The 24588-nt window shown below is 39.4% G+C and overlaps 1 protein-coding gene and 1 non-coding gene across 2 annotated transcripts in view; both read left to right on the forward strand.

The window, feature by feature from the left end:
- CNTN5 (contactin 5) overlaps positions 1-24588 on the forward strand; it is a 557068-nt gene that overhangs the window by 383619 nt on the left and 148861 nt on the right. The window contains exons 13-14 of the mRNA XM_075547810.1: positions 7177-7304; positions 10256-10431. Coding sequence (XP_075403925.1) covers positions 7177-7304; positions 10256-10431 — 304 coding nt within the window. The remainder of the gene's footprint in view (positions 1-7176; positions 7305-10255; positions 10432-24588) is intronic.
- Positions 22686-22820, forward strand: LOC142447665 (small nucleolar RNA SNORA42/SNORA80 family). Its single transcript, XR_012784329.1, has one exon. It is a non-coding gene; the product is annotated as a small nucleolar RNA SNORA42/SNORA80 family (small nucleolar RNA).

The following is a 24588-nucleotide window of genomic DNA, read 5'->3' on the forward strand; positions in this document are numbered from 1 at the left end:
AAAAGAGAATAGTTTATAATTTATCAAGGGTTCGTGAGGGAGGCAGGGTGGGGGAGGGAGGGGAAAAATGAGGAGCTGATGCCAAGGGCTCAAGTAAAAAAAAGTACCATATATACTTATGCTGAAAAACTGGGGTTTGGCTTATACATGGGTTATTGGTACCCCAGTGAGGACAGCGTCCGTGATGACCTCACACCAGCTGCAGCTCTGCATTGGGATACGGATGATGATGAGGAATCCAGTTTTGAAGGATTTTAACTCTTTACATTTTAGCTTGGTTGCTGATTGAGCTCAGGGAATAGTACTCTTAAGGTATCATTGTTGAATCCTTATTGTTTTTATTGAAACTATTTTCCACTTACTGTGCTGGCTTACTAATGTTAAATGACTTGTCCTTTTATTTTTGTTTTTTTATTTAAAGTAAATATTTAAATACATTACCCCACTGCTGTCTCAATTTTTAGTAATTTTATTTTCATTCATTTTGATTATTGAAACTCACCAATAGTTTCTGCATTTTCCACCCTGGGCTTATACTCTAGTCAATCAGTTTTTCTGGTTTCCCAGGTAATAATTAGGTACCTCAGCTTATACTCAGGTCGGCTTATATTTGAGCATATATGGTACTTTGAAAATGATGATGGCAACATATGCACAAGTGTGCTTTACAAAATGGGTAAATGCATGGATTGTGGTGAGAACTGGAAGAGCCCCTAATAAAAGGATTTAATTTTAAAAATCACATCTTTGCTTTTTTCACACTTTAAACAGGCCATTTACTGCAGATTTGCCCAAGTAATACATTGTTTTGTCTCTTAAAGGCTGCTTTCCTGTGTGTTGGTTGTAGATTTTTTAAAATGGAATAAATTTAATCTTTTCTCTATCATGATTTCAGTTATCAATTTTTCATTTTATTTCTGCTGATGTGTTATCCGTACTAAAAGCTGTAGCCCTGGATCTTCTTTAGTAAATGCTTCAAGTCCTCTTGGCTTTGTCCCAGCAAGGTTGTTTCATGTGCGATTCACAAGTTGCTGAAGAATCGTCATCTGTTTTTGATGATGTAATTTTATAGAGTTCAGGTTCTTGAATTCTTTATTCGGCATAAAGATTAAATAAGGATGGTGAAATTATGCCGCCTCAATGCACACCTTTCTCTGGTTTAAAACCATATTCCTTCACCCTCTTTGAAATACTCTCTTATCTACATACAGTTTCCCCAAGAGTACAATTAGGTGTTCTGGAATTCCCATTCTTTGAAATGTTACCCATACTTTTGTAGAATTCACACAGTTGAATTATTTTACATAGTCAATAAAACACAGGGACTATTTTTCTTGTAGTCTCTACGTGTAGTCGAGACTTACCTGATATTAAGTAATGGCATTCTTCCTTCCACCTCCTCTGACTATGGCTTGAATTTCTGGTCGTTCTTTATCAATATACTGCTGCAATGTTTTTCCTCGTACTTGAAATACCAATGGCATATATTTAAACATCACAGCAACACCCAAGCTACCACAGTACAACAAATTGAGTGATGAGTGGTTATGAATTAGGTAAAATACATGGTTCAAGGGATATTACACTAGTAAGGGAAATGCAGTCTTGATACATATTGTAGCATGCAGATGAAACTTGAAGGAATCACGCTTGAATGAAGTAAGCCAATCACAGAAGGACAGGTACTATATAACCTCACTTATATAAAATTCAATAGGGAAAAGTACAGAAACCTTTTTTTAATGAGAGATAAACCTGGGGAGTGGGGGATTCTTATTTGAGGAGTAGTGAGTTTTGAATTTGAGTGATCAAAAATTGCATTTATTAAAGGTAGATTTGTACAGTGAACTAATGTAATTGCTGTCAATAAGTTGTATACCTGTAAAATATTGAATTGGCAATAAGTAGTGTGATTGACATATTTCTAACAGCAACAAAAGAAAAGGAAAAAAAGAAGAAAAAGAAAGCTGCTGCTGCTGATTGATTATGTACCACCAGCCAGCTCACGGGATTTGGTTCCTTGATTTGCACGATCATTGTTTCTTGGGATATTCAAGTTTAGTGACCTAATGACATGTTTCTGTTCTCCATTCTAGTTAAGTACATAGTACCCACTGTCTGAAAGGTATGCAAACTGCCATCCAAGATATGGTCTATATTCACCTAGATAAGCAGAGGAAGAAAGGGAGCCAAAAATAGAAAGAGGAAATGGAAGGTGTGGCTAATTGTCTCCATGAACAAAGCCCTTCTCTGCATTGAAACCAGAATTGGTTGGTGCCTACCAACCATTACTGAACATTCTGTTCAAAGATTCTATGGGAGAATCCCGATCATAGGATGAAATCTGAAAAAAGGGAAATGAAGATTCTTAAGAGAGCTAGACTTTCTGTAACCATGAGGTCTTCGTAAACCTCTGAAACTATTGTCATGAAAGACTTTTAAACAAAAATAGCACTCCTACCCCCAATTTTTGTTGCTGTTACGTGCCATCAAGTTGGTTCCAAATTACAGTGACCTTCTGCACAACCGAATGAAGCTCTGCCTGCTCCTGGACCATCCTGACAATTCTCCCAGGCTCGAGCCCATCTCCTTGAGGGTGTTTTTCTTTTCCAGTGCCTTTCCACTTCACCAAAGAAGATGTCCATCTCAAGAGCCTGGGATCTCCGGACAACATGTCCAACGGTATAAGATGAAGTCTCCCTATCTTTTCCTGTAAGAAGCATTCTGGCTATATTTCTCCCAAAACAAATTGATTTGTCCTATAAGAAGTCCATGGTGCTTTAAATATTTTTCTGCAGCCCTTCCTAAAATCTATCAAAGCAAAAAAAGATTAGTTTAACTACTGAAAAATGTGTTCTATTGTATTAACAACAATAAACTAATTATATATAAGGTTAAATAAAAACATGTTCAAATACATTTTTAAAGGATGTGAAATTTAGACCATTCGGAAATTTGCATAAAGCAGAGTTGGAGATAAGGGAAACATAGAAGTTATGACCGTTTAGTAATGATTGCTATTCTAAGGAATAAATATGTCTATTTGTAGGTCATGGAAGTCATGAACATCTTGGCAAACAGTGATCAGATTCATGATTCAGTAAGTTACATCTAGAGAAAATATTCAAGTTGAATTAAAGTAACAACAGTTTAGAGTCCATAAAACTAGGTAGCAAGTAGCTTAAATCAGCTAATCAACGATCACTTTACACATCTTCTCTCCCAAACCTGATTGACAGTGAATTTTCTTGCTGTCCAATCAATTCAAATCCATAGCAACCCTCTAGAACCCTCTAGAGCAGAATCACCTCATTAGGTTCCCAACCTGTAGTCTTTTTTAAATCTTTTATCCATAACCTTTATGGATACAGATTGCCACATCTTTCTTCACCAAGAGGTTGGTCGTTTCAAACCCTCTCTTACTACCTCAGTGAGACAAGTCTCTACAAAGTCACTCTTGCTGGCCTGAATTCTGTCTTCATCCACACCACATAAAAACACACACTGTCGTCAGGGCAACTCTAACTCATAGTGTTGTTATCAGCTATCAACTCACTGCCAGGGAGTCAATTATGCCTCATAGTGACCCTATTGGACAGAGAAGAACTTTGCCTATGGGCTTCTGAGATTCTGACTCTTTACAGGACTACAGAGCCTCGTCTTTCTCCCTTAGAGTGGCTAGTGATTTCAAACTACTTACTGCAGTCAGTATGTAACCAGTATGGCAGCCCAGTGTGTAACCACTCCACCAAGACGGTTGCCCATAGTAACCCTATAAATCAGAGTAAAACTCCCCTTTGGCTTTTGACAACTACAAAATTATATTTATGTGAGCAGATAACCTCATCTTTAGGCTGAGGAGCCGCTGATGGGTTTGAACTATTGACTTTGAACACTATATCACCAGGGCTCTTTCCCCACAGCTAAGAGGGGAAAAATGTCTATAAAAGGAGAGGGCATACTAAGAAAAATAAGTAATATCAGAATCAAAGGTACTGATATATTTTTCAATTTCCTGTTCTCTAGATCCTACCTAGTCTCTAGATTACGAAGCCCCTGTCAATATGCTGCATCAAGGTTCGTGGGCCCACTTTCTCTTTAACCGTGAGCAGAATGGCCCCTTCTTGACTCTATTGATTCATGGCTACACACAGAGATAATACCATTCATGGACATGATTATCAGCTATTTCTAAAGAGCAAAACCATTCCAATAATGTTTCTTCATCTCATTATCTTAACCCTTAGATCCTTCATAGAAAAGCCTTGTTAGCACACCGAGTTCATATTTTTCTCCTCCATAACCATGGGATGATAAATTTCATTTGATTGAAGTTGCCCATGTTCTGATATTATGTTAGGCAGTCCTCAGAAAACGACATCACGCCCAGAGGACAAATAGGGATGTCGGTGCTGAGAAAGCCCACAGCAAGCACATGGCACGTGGGTCACGCACATCATGTATTGGGCCCATTAAGGACCGAAGCACCAGAGTCATCGGGTAAGGCTCATATGGGAAAGATCAGAAAATTAACCAATTTTGATAAAAGCAGGGTTTTTTTTAACTCCTTAGCACCATCACAATATGGGGCACAAAACATTTGTAAAGTGGTTGAAGCCTGTGAAATTGACATTCTACTAATATTAAAGTAGAATTTTGTAGGGCAAAAATATTGACCATGTTTTATAGTTCAACTAAACAGACATAACTGACAGACCCTCAGATGATGCAACCTTGTTCGCTGAAAGGGAGATGGCCTTAAGCACTGAAAGGTCAAGGGTCTCAGCCACAGTATGGATCACAACTCAGTGTGAAGAAAACCAACATTTTCATAACTGAGCCAGAAGGTAACATCTTGGCAAATGGAGAAAAGATAGAAATTGTCAAGGATTTCTTCTTGCTCGGATCCACAATCAATGCTCATGGAAACAGCAGTCAAGAGATCAAAGGACAGATGGCATTGGGTAAATCTTCTGCAAAAAGCCTCTTGGAAGTGTAGAAAGAAAAGGATGTTACTTTGAGGACTAAAGTGCTCCTGACACAGCCATGATATTTTAAATTGCTTCCTATGCAGCTGAAAGTTGGACATTGAATAATGTGGACTGAAAAAAGAATTGATGCATTGGAATTATGGTGCTGTAAAGAATACTGAAAGTATCATGTGCTGCTAAAAGGCAAACATATCTGTCTTGGAGGAAGTACAGCTCCTTAGAGGCAAGGCTGGCAAGACAGTCTTACGTACTTTGCACGTGTTATGAGGAGACCAGTTCCTGGAGAAGGATATTATGTTTGGTAAAGTACCAGAAAGGAGCAAGACCTTTGACAAGATGATTGACACAGGGCCTGCACGGATGGCTGAAGCATGAGAACAATGGGGAGGATGGCACAGGACTGGGCAGTTGTACATCGGGTTGTACATCAGGTTGCTGTGAGTCAACCGACTCAGAGGCACCTAACAAGACACAGAACTAGAACCAGGAAGGGAAGATGAGAACATCTTGTCAGAAGAGATGTGATATTTTCGGGTGAAATAATGAGTTGTATAATATCTAATATTGTTAAAACCTAAATTTGCTTGAGCAGCCTGCACAAATTCTGGGAACTTAGCAAAATTTCAATAAAGTTTGTAGTTCTCAAAAGATAATGCCTATAGGTTTACAAAGTGTGTAAAGTGAGCTTTCAAATGGAATAAACACATTTTTTTATCAAACTTGAACATTAATGAGCAAGCGTTTTCATTGGCTTTCTTCAATCAATTATATGTAACTTTGTGCATGCTGTATTTTGCAAATATCTCATGTTGCCAGCTCCCCTAGACATATTTTAAAATCCTCATTTTTATTAGTCCCAGATTTAATTTCATAATCTGACCAGTTTATAAATGTGCCTTTCTCCTTACATATTGTAAGTCAAGTTCAGTCCCTAATAAAATAGCTATATATAAATTTGCCTTCCTTACATGCGTCAAGTCCCGCCCCTAATGAATATATGTATATATGCACATATATATGTTTAGGATTGATATCTTTATTGATGACAATATTTAAGCACAAATATATAAACAGTATTTCAGGTGCCTGTAATCTAATATAAATGCTCTAATGTTCAGTTCTGGGTGGTTGATAAAACTGAATACTAATTTTAAAATAACAAATGATCTTGGCCAAATTAGGTATTATAATGTGCCATCATTATGCAGTACACTACTCTCCTAGGGACTAGGAGGATTGACCTTTAGGATTTTCCCTTCAGTCGGGTTTTGATCCCTAAGTAGCGCAGCCTGTTGTCAACAGCCTCTTTCCTAAAAGACATCAAACAGTTGTAACCTATCAAATAAAACAACTACTGCTTTCCCTGTACTTCAGGTTACCTGAGTATATTGACCTATGAGTGAAATATTAGATTGTTTTTCAAGAGCATAGAAGGGAGTAAAGGACAAAAGTACTGTTAAATTTGAAAAATTGTATATTACTGGAATGATGAATATACCAGAAAATACGGTAATGCCAAATGCCAACCTCATTTTCACTGAACTTCTAAATATTTTAAGAATGCTCTAATTTTTCACCTTCATATGAGTCTCAGGGTTCACTTTTAACAAAGGTCATGAGAGAGCCCACATGCAAACTCAGATATCACGTTCTTGTTGAAAAATGTGTTGCGGAAGCAACCCGGGAATCGGCTCTCATTTCCATAGCCGGGCTGCACAGTTGGCACTGCGGGAAAACCCCATAAATCATCTCGAGCCTGTATACAATTAATTTTATGTTCTGCACTTGTCCTCCTTTGTGTTTTTATGCTGTTTCTTTTTATATTTCAGTTTCGAGGTCACTTCTGGTTTGAGGTGAAATACCCAAGCTTGATATTAAAATATCACTGGGTTATGTTCTAGTAAAAAATTTTAATAACCAAGTCCAGGGTCACCTTTCCCCACAAATTTTAAAGTTAGCTGTCACAAGTTCAAAAGAAAAGTAACCTGTAAATTCATAACCATTTTGAATATATAATTTGAATACATAATTTCTTTGAAAGGTAAAAACATTTCTACTACCTCTGCATATCTTATCTTCTTTAGCCTTACCTTGGAAGGGGTTTCAGACTTCATTACTGTTTCTTAACACTTAGTTGTATATTTTTTGGTAAAACAAAAAAATACCATTTTTTAATAATTTTCAGAATAGCTATTCTTCCAGACGGGAGTCTACGAATCCTAAATGCGTCTAAATCAGATGAGGGAAAGTACGCTTGCCAAGGGGAAAATGTCTTTGGTTCTGCTGAAATTATAGCTTCCGTATCTGTAAAAGGTAAGAAAACACAGTGATTTTTTTTCTAAACCTAGTGTCATCTTGGTTTGATTAGAACAAGAATAAACATAACCTGAGTGCATATGTGTTCCCTTTGGTGTGTGAGTGCATGTTCCTGTTTCTAAAATATGTCGCAAAGATAGAATGACACAGTCACGTTGTTATTTTCCATTCTTTGGTTGACCACAGAAGAGAGAACACAGTTTGCAGAAAGTTAGATATTTTTTCTTTTAACAAAATATGTGAAATGGTAAATACACTTTTCTGATGCTTTGGTCAATTTCTTGAAATTTAAGAGTATGCCAACAACATCAACGACATTATTTCTCCTCTACCAAAATCAATGTTAGCACCAAAGAGTCATTTTCTTTTCTTACTGCTTCAACTTTAGATTTGTTTTTTGGCAAAAGGTGAGAGGGTGTATAGGAGGAATAATAATAATATACATGTAGGTTGAAATCCGATACCAGATGTGGCCATTGATGATTGCACCAATAGACTTGTTTACATATCTTTCATTTTTAGTATAATAAATATTGCTGTTTACATATCTCTCTTAGTTTTCTCATTCTAAAGGGAACTGGATTTTAAGTGTAGAACATTTTTTAAAATATATGTCGTAGTTTAGTAGCAACAAAATCTTATATCTTAGAAAACAGTCCTTTTAGTTGGCAAGGAAATGTTTTAATAGCCTAACTCTATCTTAATTTTTGCTAGTGCATATGCAATATAGCAAATAATTCTTTGCCATTAAAATGTAGAAATGCTTGTTTTTGTCTCTCCTTTAACTAAAAATGTAATTGATGTAGCCTGGCATTTTATATAATCTATTTTTATATAATACAATAAAAATGCACTCTGTTGCTTAATATAATCTGCTTCTATGTGGAAGAGGTAAGCATTAAGGAACACAATTTAAAAGTTGTTTTAATTTATATGGAGAATGCTACTCAACCTTCTATTTCTTCTATTCTTTCTATGTGATAATCAACCTTTTCCAAAGTAAGGCAATTGTGGCTGGTTCTACAAACCTTTGTGTGTTTGTTTGACAATAACACATATTTTCTCTTAATCAGATGGTAAATTGAATATTTAGTTACCCCAAACAATCAAGATTCCACAAAATTCAAACTAGAGTATATTATGGTTTTCTGTCTTCTCTGATGAAGTGAGAATTTAAATGCTGCATGGAATATTCTCTGGTTTCTAGAAAGTTAACCTTGTCCTTGTGGCATTCCTCTCGTGTGGGTGCACTTTGCTGTCAGAGACGAGTTAGAAGAACATTGTTGTTAAAGAATATGAACAGTTGTCAGGAGAAGAAGCTTCATCAAACTCTTACAAACACTGGAGACAGAATACACCTGTGCAGCTCAATATTAGCAATTTCTGTTCATCTTCTTGAGATATTTGTAAATAGGAACATCTCTAGACAAAAAGGAGAAAACCCAAATCCTCTTAAAAACGGTAGTCATTTGATCACTAGCTTGAGTAGTCCTATAGTCTGTATTCACCTTTATTGATTCAAAGTTGTTCTAAACCCAAACCCCCACCAAAGAGAGAGAGAGAGAAATGTTTTAAAAATAAAATGCAATGATTAAAATAAACATTTTTCTCAAAAAAATAGTTTCAATTGAAAACATCTTTTAGTATCTAAATCCTAAGACTTCAAAAGCCCTAACTCACTGCCTCCATCGTTTCTGACTCATAACCCAGGAGGACAGAGTGGAACGCCCCGTGGCTTTCTGCGACTGCCGGCCTGTGTGAGAGTATAGCGCTTCCTCATGCGTCCCCAGAGTGGGTGAGGGCTGCTAACTGCCGACCTTACAGTTAGCAGCCCAGTGCATAACCCACGACGCAACCAGGACTCCTTCCCCAACACTCAGACTCCACACTAAACTGGAAAATGCCACTCCTACCTCAAAATGATGGTGATATCATAAGACTTTTGTATAAAAACTCATCACCTTCGAGTCAATGACTCCTGATATAGCACAATGTAAATACTCAACTGCCATCGAGTCAGGCTAACTTGCTTAGTAATATTGATCTGCGACTCCAAAGGGTCAGCAATTAGAAACGACCAACTGCTCTGCGGGAGCAAGACAGGCTTTCTACTCCATTGAAGAGTTACGGTCTTAGAAACCCACAGGGGCAGTTCTGTGCTCTCCTGCAGTGTCTCAGTGACTTGGCACCAACCAGATAGCAATGAGTTTGGTTTTGGTTTTTATATGACAATTTAGAACTGTCGCTGTTGAGTTTCGGACACTGTTGCTCCTTACAGAGTAGAAATGCCCATGTTTCTCCCATGGAGTAGCTGAATGGCTTTGAACTGCTAACCTTGCTGTTAACAGCCCAATGAATAGCTTCTAAGCCACGAGGGCTCTCAAGGTAATCTATAGTTGTAATGGAATGTTCTTTTCAATTCTTAGGCTTGTAGTTTGTGTGGAGGTGCTTTCTGTATGTAGCCTTGTAGCCGTATGACTATACTCTTTAAGGGCGTGGGCTTCTGGTTTCTTTTTACCAAAAGATGAAGCGGTTATAATAGTAAAATCTCTTATATGTGAGCATACTTGAAAGTGGCTAGGGATATTATCACATCTTTCATTTATTTATTTTATTTCACAAAGCCAAATATTGCTTCTAGTTCTCTTTCTCTCTCTCTCTCTCTCTCTCTCTCTCTCTCTCTCTCTCTCTCTCTCTCTCTCTCTCTCTCTCAGTTAACCTCTTAATTGCTACAGAGACTTTTCGATCATTATATTAATAACCCATCCAGAGGGAGCAAAATAAAATACACTGACATTCAAGAAAAGCATAATGAACTCAGTAAAATATGAACAACTAACTGTCTTGTTTAGGCTTTTTTGTGTTTTCCTTTATTACGTAAATTTATGTAGACTGCAGGGACTGACTGCATGTCGATTATATTAACTACCGCGTTTTCACTTGTGTAGAACCCACACGGATAGAACTTACTCCCCAGAGAACGGAGTTGACAGTGGGAGAGAGCATTGTTCTTAACTGCAAAGCGATCCACGATGCTAGCCTGGACGTCACCTTCTCCTGGACACTCAAAGGACAGCCTATCGAGTTCGAGAAAGAAGGCGGACACTTCGAAAGCATCAGGGTCGTAAGTGAATACACTTTTACTTTCTGCGTTCTAAATAAGTTCAACCTTTTTAATTGAAATGTAAAAAATGTACTCATCTTCATAAAATGCTAAGGGAGAACAGGAAAAATCATTTTGATTTTAAAAAGATTATCTTCTCATACGTTATGCTATAGCAAACAGTAACTATTCATATTAAAACTCCCAGAAAAACCTAGGAATAGTTTATTATGTAAACCCAATATATTTCCCACTTCCATTTACTTTATTAATATGGTCAATTTTTACACACCCACAACTTCTCAGAAGATGTGTTGCTACAGAAGTGGCAACTATATATTTTTGGCATGTTCTTAAAAGTCATTACTGTAAAATAAATGAATTATAATAAGCCTCTATCAATATTCCTCAAGATATAGCAATTGGTTAAAAATGCCTAATTTCTAACAAACTATAGTGCTAAAACATGAAATCAATAGTCATAAGTGCATAGTAGCCTTAGGTAAGCATTCACAGACACATTCATTTCTTAACCTTTAAATCTCTGTCTTTCATCACATCTAATTTTATCATGTTATCTCAAAGGAGTGGAAAATAGTTTGAACCTAATTCTACAGACCCATCACATAGCTACCCACTGTGCTAAACCTACAGAGAGTGAAAAGTGAAACTCCTCTCAAATGGCTTGCTTAGAAAACTACAGGCATAAGCAACATGAAGACAAAGGAAGAAAAAGACAGGCAGAACTAGAAAGGTAGAGAGAGATTTCAAACGAAGCTTCCCTGTTATGTGGCTAATAGGATAGAATCAAGTAACATTACTGACAGATCTAGTTTGAAATGTTGCCATATAGACTGATTCATTTCAATTTAGTTCTTCAGAACTTTGCAAAAGCACTGGAAAGTCACACCTGTGGTGAGCCCAGACATACAAAACTCATTTGAGCATGCATTTCATTTTTAAAGTAATGTGATACAGTGAAAAAAAGTCCTGGGCCCAAAGTCAGAAATTCTCCCAATCAGATTCCAGCCCACAGCCCATTCATCTATGTAACATAGAGTCCGTCTCATGGAGAAGTGGTGATAGGGCAGGTCAAGAAGAATGTCGAAGGGCTTCTTCTAGCGTGATGATCTGTCAAATTTACATCTGTCTGTGGCATTTGCCAATCTCGCCAAAATTAAACACGGCCTTCCAAAGTAGTCCTCTCCTTCAGGTTTCCTTTGTAATGTGTTAGAAAGATTATGTAAACAAATAACTGAAACACCAATTACATCGCTCATCATCTCATTCAAGTTTAGACCTTGTTTAATTATCAATGGTCACTTTACAGCAGAACATTTAGATCACGTTAAATAAGACATTGTCCTCTACTTCGTAGTTTCCCTCCTCTCTTACCTTAGGTGGCTGATTACCTCAGGACCAAGAAATACAGCAACTTCTAATCCTTCCAAATTATTACCTCTTTTTTGGATGATCTGGTCAATGAACACCAAATTTTGAATGAACAGTCGTATAAAAATAAATGAGTCTAAAATGAATAATGGCCTTTCCTCTTAAGCAGAACCTTCTTTGTCTCAGTTGGAGGAAACAGTGCAGTGGCCATATCCAACCTCCCCTGGCTTCCCTAATGCCACAGGACAGAGGTCAGACGTGCCTCCCTGCTCTGTCTGCCTTGACCAATCTTGACACCTCTAGGTTCTTCCATGGCATTCTGCTTCTATGCTGGGTCCAATCACCAATGGCAATGGCCACACATATTGCATAGAAATGCTCCTAATTATGGGAGATGATTAGGTCAATTAATAGATTACCCAAAGTCAGGATTGGTAAACAGTCAGGATGCAGCCATGGGACCACAGCAACACCGCTCCTCAGTGAAAGGCTAAGACTCTCTTTGGTCCTCTGCCTCTCAGCCAGTGGTCTCCTGGATCCTATACCTGTGGGCCAAGAAGCCAATGAACCTGTCATTCTGTTTCACACTCCCCCAGTCCTGGGCCAGATAAGAAAGAGGGAACCACAGTCTGGGCTGTTTGGGAGTACGAGAGTCAAGTGTGAATGATCGTAAGACTTGTTTTGTTTCAGAGCACGTTTAGACACCAGCATAGGAGTCTATTTGAGGCCAGCATAGACAAAGTCAAATGGATTCAGGATCTGAGGTAGAACACATGCCTTTGATCGGCATTAACTCTCTAGATTAACTGCCCTGGGATCTAAGCTTGCCAGTGGTGATGAAAGGGGGCAGATACTAAAAGACAAAGAGGCTGCTTTGACACGACCAAAACCAAACTCGCTGCTATAAAGTCAGTTCTGCCTCGTGGAGACTTTATAGGGCAGAGTAGAACTGCCCTTAAGGGTTTCTAAGATGACTTATTTATGGGAATAGAAAGCCTTCTATTTCTCCCTCAGAGCACCTGGTAGTTTTGAACTGATGACCGCGAGGTTAGCCGCCCCAAAAGTAACCTTTGTACCACCAGAGCTCCTACATAGGATTAAATCAGTCAATTAATTATCTGGGAAGAAAATATACCACTAATACTGAGAGTGAGCATCTGGTGAGATGCCCACGTGAGACTTAATGAAGTTCTTTCCTTCTGCACTAGTTGCACTGACGACCTCTATGTGCAACCATTGGTTGGTCAAGCTCTCCACTAAATCTTATATGTAGGCTTTGTAACATCTCTACATAATGGGTTTTATTATGCTTTAACTAAACTATTGCCTGGGGCAACACTCAGAGAATAAATAATTTCATCACATATATTTTTAAAAGTTATTGCTATTGAATTTAAATTACAGCATATGTAATGAGAAAAAGCTTCTGTTTTTTCTGTTATTTTCAATAGTCCTGTTTTATAAAACCCAACAATGGATTTAGAATGAATCCATTCTTGAAGCCAGCAGTGGAAGGAGCCCACTTGGTCCCATTCAGTCACATCACTCTTTGTGGCAAATGACACGAATTAACCCAAAGTAACCAATTAGCAAGGCTCATCTTGAGATTTTAATTTATAAGCTCAGTGCTGTGAGGGATTCAAAGTAAAATAGATGGCCTTACCCTCTCAACCAGCACCATGTAAGGGGAGAACAGGATGGTTTATATAACAGAGCCATCTCTGGAGGGCTGTGTGCACGCGACTGGAGAAATTAGTTGGTATGTGAAACTTCTTGTGACTGTTAGATTTTGTCCAGAAAATCAAGTAAAGACAGAAAAGCCGAAGAGCTTCATTTGAGGACCACTGTGTAATCTGAACCTAGGTAGCACAGGGAGGGTAGACACTAGAAAACAAGTCCATATTTGATGACTACATTTAATGAAAACCACACAGGTCTCGTTGTAAAAAGGCCCTGATGTCCATGCTGTGAAAATTGGCACGTGAGATACTTTTAACAACTGCACAGAAAAGAAATTGAACAGCTTACAGGCCTGGCTTTCTCCCAGATTGATTTATCTGAGGTTATAATGAGAAGGTGTGAGAGGTTATCAATAAACCCATTTGCAATTGTGTTTTTTGACGCTGTTCTCTGTGTTAGCCAGGGAGCCCATTAGTCACAGAAAGTTTGAACAGCACGTGAGCATTGCCAGGTAGCCCCCACTGCGTCTTTATGGAAAAATTTGGTGGTCAACTGTTCTCCAAGGACTTGAAATTCTGACGTATTCATTTGTGATATAAGCAAGTTTTAATCCTTAGGATGCACAAAGAGTAGTTACTGAATGTTACTCATGACTGTCCATAATTTGCACAATATTTTGGCAGAGAAATTAACTCAAATGTTTGTCTTCAGTATAGTCTGCTAAAGAATTGGCTTTTCCTTTGTAAAGTCTCGAAACTTGCAAATTTTCTAAAAGTTGGGAACCAAACCAAAGAGAGAGATTTAAAAAAAGAAAAAAAAAAACTTACTGTCAAGTTGATTCTGGCCCAGAGCGATCCTATCAGGCAAGGAAGAATTGTCCTTGTGAGTTTCCAAGATTATAATTCTTAATTGGAGCAGAGAGCCCCATCTTTCTCCCACCGAGTGGCTGGAGGTTTTGAGCCACTGACCTCGATGTTAGCAGCTGAAGGTACACCCCATTATGCCACTAGGCGTCCCTAAATGTGGTATAGCTGCACTGTTTACTCGGTCAGTTACCCAGTCCTCTGCTACCACAGTATACTCAGGAAGGCAGAGTGGGGGATATTGGACCCCATTCTTTGCTGAGGAAACTGCAGAATAAGACTTTCCAAGAAGTAAACTAGGGAAACAGGATTAGATACAGAGTAATTTTTTAAAACTATATTATGCTAATTATCCGTTCAGAGTACTTACTCTCTGCATGTTACTAAGCACCTATTTCATGCCTGACTCTTCTCTATGAGCTGTGGGCAACAAAAAGACGGTTTAATTTTTCCTTCAGTAAGCATAAAGATGGCACAGGGCATTAGTAAATCAGAGAGAGAAAATAAAAATTATTTTAAAATTATTAATGTTTTTCATTGCTGTCAAGAAGTATTAGAGTACAGATAGAAGGAAGATAGCTTGACCTTTTGTCCCTGGGGAGAAAAGCAAGAGAAGTAATTGATCCAGGTTGAAACTGAGCACCAGCTGTATGTCAAGCCAGCAAAAACTACATACAAACTTCATCCAGTATCTTCAAATTCTCATGAAATCATATGTTTAAAAAACCCACTGCCCTTGAGTCGATTCTGACTCATAGCAAGTCTATGTAGAATTTTGGAGGCTATAAATCTTTACTGGAATTGATAGCTTCAACAGAAGCTCCTACAGAACAGCTGGTAACCATATCGGTTTGCAGTCCAATGCTTACCCAACAAGGCTAACAGAGTTCTTCATTGTATAAGCCAATACGGGGCCCAGGTCTCAAAAGCTGGGTACAATTAGGATAGGCAAAGTAGAAAGGAAAGGGCAATCACAGGAGAATAGACTATTGTATCTCAGAATTAGGGAGGATCTTGGAGATTACTGAGTTTGTCTTAGACTGATTCCAGGACTTGCTGATAGTATTCTTAGTGTCTGTTGTAGCCTTTTGAGTAATGAGGAGCTCACTCATCTGAGGCAGTTCATTCTATTGACAGTGGAATATAAATGTTAGAAAGTTAAAAATAGGAATATTTATTATAACCCGTGTTCAATCATGAAATTTATAAAGAAACATATCTTACTCATACTTGTGGTTTGTAGTTCCAATTAGGGTAAGTAGATTTAAAAGGGTTGCTTGAGGAGAGGAGCCAGTGAGGGAGCAGGATAGCACTGATGAAACAAACGTGCAACATCCTCTAGCTCTTGAATGCTTCCTCCCCACCCCCACCCACTATCATGACCCCAGTGCTACGTTACAAATCTGAATAGACCAGAGCATGTGCATGGCTACAGATAAGACCTGGAAACACAGGGAATATAGGACAGATGACCCCTCAGGACCAATAACGAGAGTAGCCATCCAGGAGGGGAAGAGGAAGGTAGTGGGTGAAAGGGGGAACCAATCACAATGATCTACCTATAATCCTCCCAGAGAGATGGAAAACAGAAAAGTGGGTGAAGGGAGACATCAGTCAGTGTAAGACAAGAAAAAGTAATAATAATTTATGAATTATCCAGATTCATGAGGGAGGGGGGGAGAGGGGAAAAATAAGATGCTGATAGCAATGACTCAAGTAGAAAGAAAATGTTTCCAAAATGATGATGGCAACAAATGTATAAATGTGCCTGACACAATGGATGGATTGTGATGAGTTGTACGAGCCTCCCATAAAATGATTTTTAAAAAGGTGTGTGAAAGTGCTCCCTCAATGCAAGAATATTTTCTTCTATTGAATTGGCATGCCATGATGCTCACCTTCCCAACACAACCTCTGACGACAAAGTGGGTGACTTAGCAAATGTGGTGAAGAGAGCTGATGGTGCCTGGCTAACAAAAGATATAGTGTCTGGGGTCTTAAAAGCTTGAAGGTAAACAAGTGGCCATCTAGTTCAGAAGCAACAAAGCCCACATGGAAGAAGCACACCAGCCTGTGTGATCACAGGATGCCAAAGGGATCAGTTATCAGGCATCAAAAAAAGAAAAATCATATCATTGTGTGCTCACCTCCATGATACTATCACTGAAGACAAATACATAAGCAAATGCAGTGCAGAAAGCGGATGGTGCCCAGCTATCAAAAGATAGAGCATCTGGGGTCTTAAAATCTTGAAGGTAAACAAGCGGCCATCTAGCTCAGAAGCAATAGAGCCCACATGGAAGAAGCACACCAGCCTGTGTGATCATGAGGTGTCAAAGGGATCAGGTATCAGGCATCATCAAAACAAACAATTTTACCATAGTGAATGAGGGCAGGGGGAGTGCATAGTAGAGACCCAAAACCCATTTGTAGGCCACTGGAGATCCCCTGGCAGAGGGGTGTCAGGGGGAGATGAGCCAGTCAGGGTGCGATGTAGCAACGATGAAAAATACAACTTTCCTTTAGTTCCTGAATGCCTCCTACCCGCGCCCCGCCCCCATCATGATCTGATTCTCCCTTTCAAGTCTGGCTAAACCAGAGGATGTACACTGGTACAGATAAGAACTAGAAACACAGGGAATCCAGGGTGAATGATCCCTTCAGGACCAGTGGTGTGAGTGGCGATACTGGGAGGGTACAGGGAGAACGGGTTGGAAAGGGGAAACCGATTACAAGGATCTACATGGGACCTCCTCCCTGGGGGTTGGACAACAGAAAAGTGGGTGAAGGGAGATGTCGGACAGGGCAAGATATGACAAAAATAATAATTTATAAATTATCAAGGGCTCATGAGGGAGGGGCATTGGGGTGGGATGGGGAAAAATGAGAATCTGATGCCAGGGGCATAAGTGGAGAGCAGATATTTTGAGAATGATGAGGGCAATAAATGTAAAAATGGGCTTTACACAATTGATCTTTGTATAGCTTGTCATAAGAGTTGTACGAGCCTCTAATAAAATGATTAAAAATAAAAAAGAATCTGAAAAGAGGAGTGTGAGAAGGTTATGAATTTTATATTAGCTATCAAGCTCTAGGCTGAAACAATATTACTATTACAATTATTGTTGTTCCTTGTTTACCCTCTCCTTAGAATTTAAGTTAATGAGCAGATAGATACCAACTTTCCAAGTAGAAAGAAAAGATTTTGAAAATGATACTGGCAACATATATACAAATTTGCTTGACACAATGGATGCATGTATAGATTGTGATAAGAGCTGTAGGAGCCCCCAGTAAAATGAGTTTGTAATAGAATTGAAGTTACTTCTTGCTACTTAATAAGTAGGAGCCCAGTGTAGGATCGGCATGGTGCTATTGACCACAATGTTGGAGGTTCAAACCTACTAGCTTAGCTACTCAGCAAGAGAAAGCTGAGATTGATCCTATAAGAAACCATAAGAAGCAATTCTGTTTTCTATAGAAACCATAAGAAGCAATTCTGTTTTCTATAGAGCTACTGTGAATAAGAATCAATACAATGACCGCGAGTGTAAGTTTTGTTTGTTTGTGTGTGTGTGTGTGTGTGTGTTTGTATTTATTACATAATAGAAATCTCAGTATGGATGGCAGTAAATTCTCAAGTGACAGCGTTCTCTTTATTGGTGACTACATACTAATAGTGTAAAACCAATGAAATCATCAAACTATTAGGATGTATTAAGGATCAAAGTAAGCTGTGAATAAGGTCCTCACCAGGATCTGCTGCACTATCTCCTTCAAAAACACTAGCAAGCAAGTCTTGGCACCACCTCCCAACTAATCAGAAACTACTCAAAGGGGCAAAGGATTCAGGAGCTCTATCACCGGCGTGCATGCTCTGGGGATTCTTCTATTCGCTGGTAATATCCATGCTCTTACAGAGAATGTCCTGTGGGACTCCAGGGCTGAGCCTCTTCCTACCCGGCAAAAATTCAGTCGTTTATCTCCAGGCTCTTTGTTCTGCATCCTGGAAACCTGATGATTCACCAACCTGTTAGAATAGTCCCTGGACTCGGCTATACGTGCTTTACTAGGACATCACAGACAGTCTGCCACTGGGGTCCACTTTCCTAATGCTGTCTTTGTACTCTGGAAACAGCAGTAATTGTCGTCACAGCAGGGTAGTACTAACACTTTGATTGGGCACCGCTAAACTCTCCTTTGGCAAATTGAACCCCAGACCAGTCTTTGAAGGGTGCCTTTCCACTTGTATAGTTTTCCAAATTTAGGAAAGTCAGACAATTCCTCCAAAATAATCATCTATACAATGAAATACACAGCCATCCAAATCAAAGACCTCACTTTGTTTCTTGAAATATAGTCCACGAAACTGACCATCTGAATACAGGGTTACAGTATCCTTATACTGAATTTTTGTTAATTTAAGGTCTCCATTTTTGACAAATGTTTTAGCTTCATGATGCGTTATGTGCAGGCATACCTTCGTGATACATTATGGGTTTGTTTTCAGACCACTACAGTAAAGCAAATATTAAGAGAGCCATATTTTCAAAATTTTCCTAGTGCGTGTAGAAGTAGTATTTACACTCTACTATAGTCTCGTATATGTACAGTAGCATTATGAAAAGTACGAAATATCGTGAGTTACCAAAGTGTGAAACAGAGACAGGAATGAGCTTATGATGTTGGAAAATGATACCTACCAACTTGTGCCATGCAAGGCTGCTTCAGAGAGTGTAACGCTCTTAGGTATCCAAATGCAGTATCCATGAAGCACAATAAAGCAAAGCTTGATGGGGCACTGCATGCCCATACACTTAGGCGTAGTATGAAAAGTCAGTCTCCTTGCAATGCTTCTGACCTGTAGAGTTTCATTTCTTTAATTTATCCCCAATTCCCCAGCTCACACCCCAGTAAGAGAGAAAGAGGAAATAACACTTCTTGATAACAAAATCCATATCCATGACCACAAAGTCATTCCACTTCATAGAGCCCGATGGGTAGAGCTGTCCCCAAAGGATTCCCAAGGCTGTCCGTCGTTATGGAAACAGAATGCCATATATTTCTCCCGCAGCACTACTGACGGGCGAACCATGGACACTAGTCCACTGGTGTGAACCTTGATCATGGTGCCATCGGTGCTCTAAGCTTCTTGAGAAGTAAAAAATCTTATTTGTGGGCTGTTCTGGGAAAATCAGATCAATATTCTGTGATCTGAGAAGCGTAAAAGCAGTACCATGCTTCCCTCTGCCCGGAGATTCTCATCAGAGCCAGATGGGATGGGCTGGTTCATGGCGGAGTGGGGAAGGGAGAACCAGAAAAGAGAGCAACAGAGTTTGCCGTTTGAGATCATAGACTACAGAAATGACACCCGCATTTAGCTTGCTAACCCCAAGAATTAGGACTTCAGTTTTTCCTTATTTATTTGCAAGTTTTATTTCTTTTTCTTCCAAGACATTTTTTTTCATTTCATGCATTTAGGAAATCAGGATAAATTATGCTAATACTTATTATTTCCTTGTGTTGTTTTTTTCCTTAGTTTTTTTAATAAATCACTTTATTGGGAGCTTTTACAGCTAACACTGTATCATTGTTAACTTTGACCATGAGCTTATCTGATTTAATCCCATGATGATAATTTAATCCCAAATTTCACCTAAATATTAGCTATTTTGAGAAGTAATTATTTTTTAACTTAGAGATCTCAGTCTTTCAGCCTACCAAAGGATAAATAATATGTTTAACAAAATTTTATACATATTTCCATGCAAAGTAAATCTAACTCTCTTCGGTGTCAATTCAGTCTCACTACTATATTTATATATACTTATTCATTATTTGAGTGCAGTCAATGAATTTTGATTCTTCGAGCTATTTACCTTTCCCAGTATGAGAAAGACTTATTTATAAAAGGCAGCAAGAATCTTTATAAACTTTATGTGAGAAACAATTTAGAATGAATGGATGAATGAATGAACAAATAAATGGGTAAGATAAAGATGCACTCTTTCAATGATAAAATAATTGTTTTCTGTTTGTGTTAAATGATCAGGTGAAATTATTAAAATTTATTACTTAATTATCTTTTGAGGAAAAAATATAAGTAGTAATAACCAAATAATAATCACTGTCATCTGCTAACCGAATAGATGCTAGGGACTTACTATAGATTTTAAATGTTATTGTATTTATCACACAACTATCCTGTGGTATAAGGATGATTCTTTTTGACAGAAGAAGAAAAAGAAAATCAGAACGCTAAACAAAATCTCTCAATTAACACACTAGTTAGGTAGAAGTGTAAGTGTAATTATTCAAACTCAGGTCTGAACCCCAGTACAGCACTGTTTCCCAATATATTTTATTAAACTTAGGTGGAGTATATTTAGAACAACTTAGACGGGAAACATTTAACATGCTTCAATGTCTCAACAAGTTTAAACTTGGGTTATATCATCTGTGAGTAGTATGAAATAATCTCTTTAATCCATTTTAGAATTTAGGAGCCAATTATTTGCATTGCTGGTAAAATACCCATATATTCATCTAAAGTAACTCATTCTTCAAAATTCTGTGCTTTGAATAAATGGTTACATTACCAGTATACAATTTCCTTTCCTAATGTTTTTAAAACTTTAGTATTATGAATAAATCCTCCCTTCTGCTAAAATTGTTTCTGATATATAGAAAGAGATATCTATCTATCTTTCTATACATTTTTAAAGGTAGTCCTTCAATTGAGTCGTAGAAATGGTATTTACTGGTTTAGGGTAACTTTCAAACTGTTTCATTATCTGGTTAAAATCCAGGTTTAAATATATTAACAGAATTTTACATCTTGAAGAGAGATTGTAACTCTCTTCATCCTCTCACATATATTCATTTCATTGGATTCGCACAAAATTTTGAGTCGGGCAAGTCATATGTAGCTAGAGAAACGGATACTCCGAAGGGTCTCACTAGCAAACGTTCGAACAACACTGGCCTCTTACAACTTAGGCTTTATTGAGCTCAAATCTTTATTGCCATGAATAATATTGCAAATCTCGGTTGGCATAATTAAAACACAAATTAACACCCGTGTTAATCTGTTAGAACTAAAATTAGCTGTAATTCATCGCTATGACTTTTAGTGGTTCCTTTGAATACAGACAAAGATTTGTATGTATTTCTCCATGATTTCTCCCTCTTTAGCTGGACAAATAAAGCTTATTTTTACCTTAGTTACTCACTTTCCTGACCACTAGTAAAACATCAAAACATATTTTTTTGAATGAACATTTTATTGGGGGGGGGGCTCTTACAGCTTTTATAACAAATCGATACATTAAAAAAAAAGCCCCAAACCAGCAATCCACACCCATCCACCGTGTCAAGCATACTTGCGCATGTTGCCACCACTATGCTGTAAACATGCACTTTCTACTTGAGGTCTTGATAGGAGCTCCTCTCCCCACCCCCATGACCTTGAGAGACCAACTATTACTTTCTTCACTTCTTCACACTGGCCACTGTCTGCCTCTGGCGGCGCCGGTTTCTCTGTGGCTGCCCGCGCCCTCAAACATGGGGCACCCTTGTAGTTCTGCTCCTCTGGGCAGCCAACCCAGCTCCCAAGGCAGGAGACGATTGTATCAATTGGGAGAATGCGGACTTGGATTCCTGTTTCGCCCCATGCAGCAGGGGAAATGCTCTCTGGCCAGACTGAGGGGGAGGCTGGTGGCACTGTGGTGGGGTGTGGCAGTGCCTGTGGGCGGGGTCAGCTTCCAGAAACAGTGCCAGTGGCTCCAGGGGAGACAGGTGTGTAAACATGCATCAGGGATGAAGGTTAGGTGGCCAGAGGATTATGGATCAGAGGCTCAGGGGGCCTTTCACCTGGTGGGAGAGGGGGTTCCTGCCTTGGTCTGAGTTGAGGACACAGGACCCCAGCCCCTTGTTGCAGTGTCGGGGAAAGCCTAGTGGTCCTGGACTGTCCTTCACTCTGCTCCCAGTGACTCGGGGACCTGAGGCTCACGCTGGGCAGGTCTCAGTTTACTGATCTATGTTCTTTGTCTGGGATGTAGGTCAACGAGTACATCGATGCCCGGGACACCAACATGGGGGCATGGTTTGAGGCGCAGGTGGTCCGTGTGACCAGGAAGGGACCTTCCCGGGAGGAGCCCGGAAGTTCTGCTTCCAGCTCCACCCCAAGCCCGGCCCTGCTTCCGCCCATGCCCGAGGCCTGCTCCAGGGCCCGTACATTTTAACATCAGCTCCATAGTGGGTGCTGCTAAGTAAGGTTGCTCCTCCTAGCAGCGTTGGGAGCAGGCAGTGGGTGTGGGACCTGCAGACCACAGGGGGGTTGCATGGGTTTGGATTTGTGGCAGGTCCGTTCCCATGGGCCTCTGTCAGTGTCCCATGCGAAAGCAAACTGTCACCCAGAACCATTGCCTGGCTTTACTCCCGTGGGCGTCAGGCACTGAGGCGGGTTGCACAGTCTGTCTTGCAGCAGAGCTGTGTTCCTGAGTATTTTCAGTGGGTTCTCGGCAGGAAATAGCAGGCTTTTGTTCCATGCTGCTGCTCAGTAGGTGCCAAGCTACCACTTGACGGTCAGAGGAATGTCTTTGCTTTTTTCACACACTATATAAATATGTCCACCTCTAGGCCAGCTTTCCGGGGCATTGGACTGCTCCAGCTCTGGGTAACATTTCTCCCAGCACGCTCATAAGCAGCAGCAACCACTGTTCTTTGGCCTGACAGGCCCCAAGGGCCTGGGGGCACGCACCTGGCGCCCCGCGTGCCCAGGGCTCCGTGCACCCGTGACTCCCGCGCGGTTTCAGGTATTGCCCGGAGTGTCGGGTTGACACAAGCGAGGTAGTGTCGGCCAGAGACTCCCCATGCTTCCTCCCGCAGGTCAGCGAGGACTGCGTCCACCGGCCCCATGTGGCCGGCATACACGGCCGGAGCAACGACCAAAACATATTTTTATAAGATAAATGCCATCACATTGCTAAAATCCCTCCAATAAATGTTACTGAGAATGAGTTGGCAAGCATCATATACTACCCCACGACACTTACCTCTGCTTAGGTTCTATTACTGAGCTTTCCCATGAATTCACGCTCATTGCTCTGTCAGATGTAATTGTTTTATTGCTTAGTACCTGAATCTGTCCTTATCATCTCTTTTAAGTCATGTGAAGGTTCTCTCAAAATGACTAGTACATACAATATGCCCCATAAGTTTTTACAGAACAAGATGAGACAAAGTATGTAAAACACAAGCCCATAATCATTCTGGAAAAATATTTTTCCACATTTGAGACATTAAATATAATTTTTCCCACTAAGTATCCTATAGCATTGTTGAATTCACATATTTGGCCCCAATATTCTGTTTTCATGTCCAATATAAGAAAGTGTCCTCCTCACACATATCCAAATCTGTCCATTCTATTTGCATCTACTGATGCCTCCCTTCATTTATGTAGTCAGTCTTATGCTCAGCCCTGGCTTGCCGTATTGTCCTTTCATGACCTTTTTTTTTTTTTTTAAACATTTTATTAGGGCCTCGTACAACTCTTACCACAATCCATACAAATACATACATCAATTGTATAAAGCACATCTGTACATTCTTTGCCCTAATCATTTTCTTTTTTTCCCCTTTTCTTTTTTTAAATTTTAATAGGGGCTCGTACAACTCTTATCACAATCCATACATATACATACATCAGTTGTATAAAGCACATCTGCACATTCCCTGCCCCAATCATTCTCAAAGCATTTGCTCTCCACTTAAGCCCTCTGCATCAGGTCCCCCCTTTTTCTCCCCTCCCTCCCTGCTCCCCCCTCCCTCATGAGCCCTTGATAATCCACAGATTGTTATTTTGTCATATCTTGCCCTATTCGGAGTCTCCCTTCCCCCCCTTCTCTGCCGTCCATCTCCCAGGGAGGACTTTCATGACCTTTTATGTTGTGATTAAAATCTAATGATTCTTTCTCTCCCTACTTTTTATGTTGTGATTAAAATCTAATGGCTACTAACAAGCCATTGTTCTATCATGTTATATCTCCTCGTTTCAAATAAATACCTAAAGGGTATCTCAGACACACACATTCACACACACACACACACACACAGCCCATCCTTAATCTGACTGCATCCTGTGTACAAAATACCATCTCTCACCATTTTTATTTACATTTTGTTTTACAGAAAATGGTTTAGTTTTCTACAAAGAATGTGTTGTCACTTGCTAATACTG

The sequence above is a fragment of the Tenrec ecaudatus genome, chromosome 4, assembly GCF_050624435.1.
Source record: "Tenrec ecaudatus isolate mTenEca1 chromosome 4, mTenEca1.hap1, whole genome shotgun sequence".
Classification (NCBI taxonomy): Eukaryota; Metazoa; Chordata; class Mammalia; order Afrosoricida; family Tenrecidae; genus Tenrec; species Tenrec ecaudatus.